At 69.1% G+C, this 551-nt stretch overlaps 1 protein-coding gene across 1 annotated transcript in view; it reads left to right on the top strand.

Annotated features, from left to right (window-relative positions):
* Positions 1 to 290, top strand: part of Hnrnpa0 (heterogeneous nuclear ribonucleoprotein A0) — a 23,067-nt gene extending 22,777 nt beyond the window's left edge. Inside the window, exon 2 of the mRNA XM_028771985.1 lies at positions 4 to 290. Within this exon, the coding sequence (XP_028627818.1) occupies positions 4 to 290 (287 nt within the window). The remainder of the gene's footprint in view (positions 1 to 3) is intronic.
* The last annotated feature ends 261 nt before the right edge of the window (positions 291 to 551 follow it).

Below are 551 nucleotides of genomic sequence, written 5' to 3'. Positions count from 1 at the left end.
GAGGCGGCCGAGACCAGAACGGGCTGGCCAAGGGCGGCGGCGGCGGCGGCTACAACAGCTACGGCGGCTACGGGGGCTACGGCGCCTACGGGGGCGGCGGCGGCGGCGGCTCGTACGGCGGCAGCGACTACGGCAACGGCTTCGGCGGCTTCGGCAGCTACAGCCAGCACCAGTCCTCGTACGGGCCGATGAAGAGCGGCGGCGGCGGCGGCAGCTGGGGCGGCCGCAGCAACAGTGGACCGTACAGAGGCGGCTACGGCGGCGGCGGCTACGGCGGAGGCTCGTTCTAGAAGCCGGGGTCCGGATGCCGGCGGCGGGCGCGGCCCTCGTCGCCCTCCGCGCCCGCCCCGGGTGCCCTCCCTCGGGGGAGCCGCTTACCCTGGGGGGGCCGCCCCCCCCTTGCCGTCCCGGCCCCCCCCCCCCCCCCGGAGGTGGACTCGGCCCCACACACACACATTTTTGTGTTACAGTCATTGATGGACTCTATTTTTTTATTATTACTTGGACCTTGGTCGTTTTTATACTAGCAAAAGATGTCTTGTTTTAATTTG

This window comes from Grammomys surdaster, unplaced genomic scaffold (genome assembly GCF_004785775.1).
Source record: "Grammomys surdaster isolate TR1022 unplaced genomic scaffold, NIH_TR_1.0 211, whole genome shotgun sequence".
NCBI classification, from domain to species: domain Eukaryota; kingdom Metazoa; phylum Chordata; class Mammalia; order Rodentia; family Muridae; genus Grammomys; species Grammomys surdaster.
The sequence above is the reverse complement of the archived record's forward strand: the minus strand, read 5'-3'. Positions and strand labels throughout refer to the sequence as shown.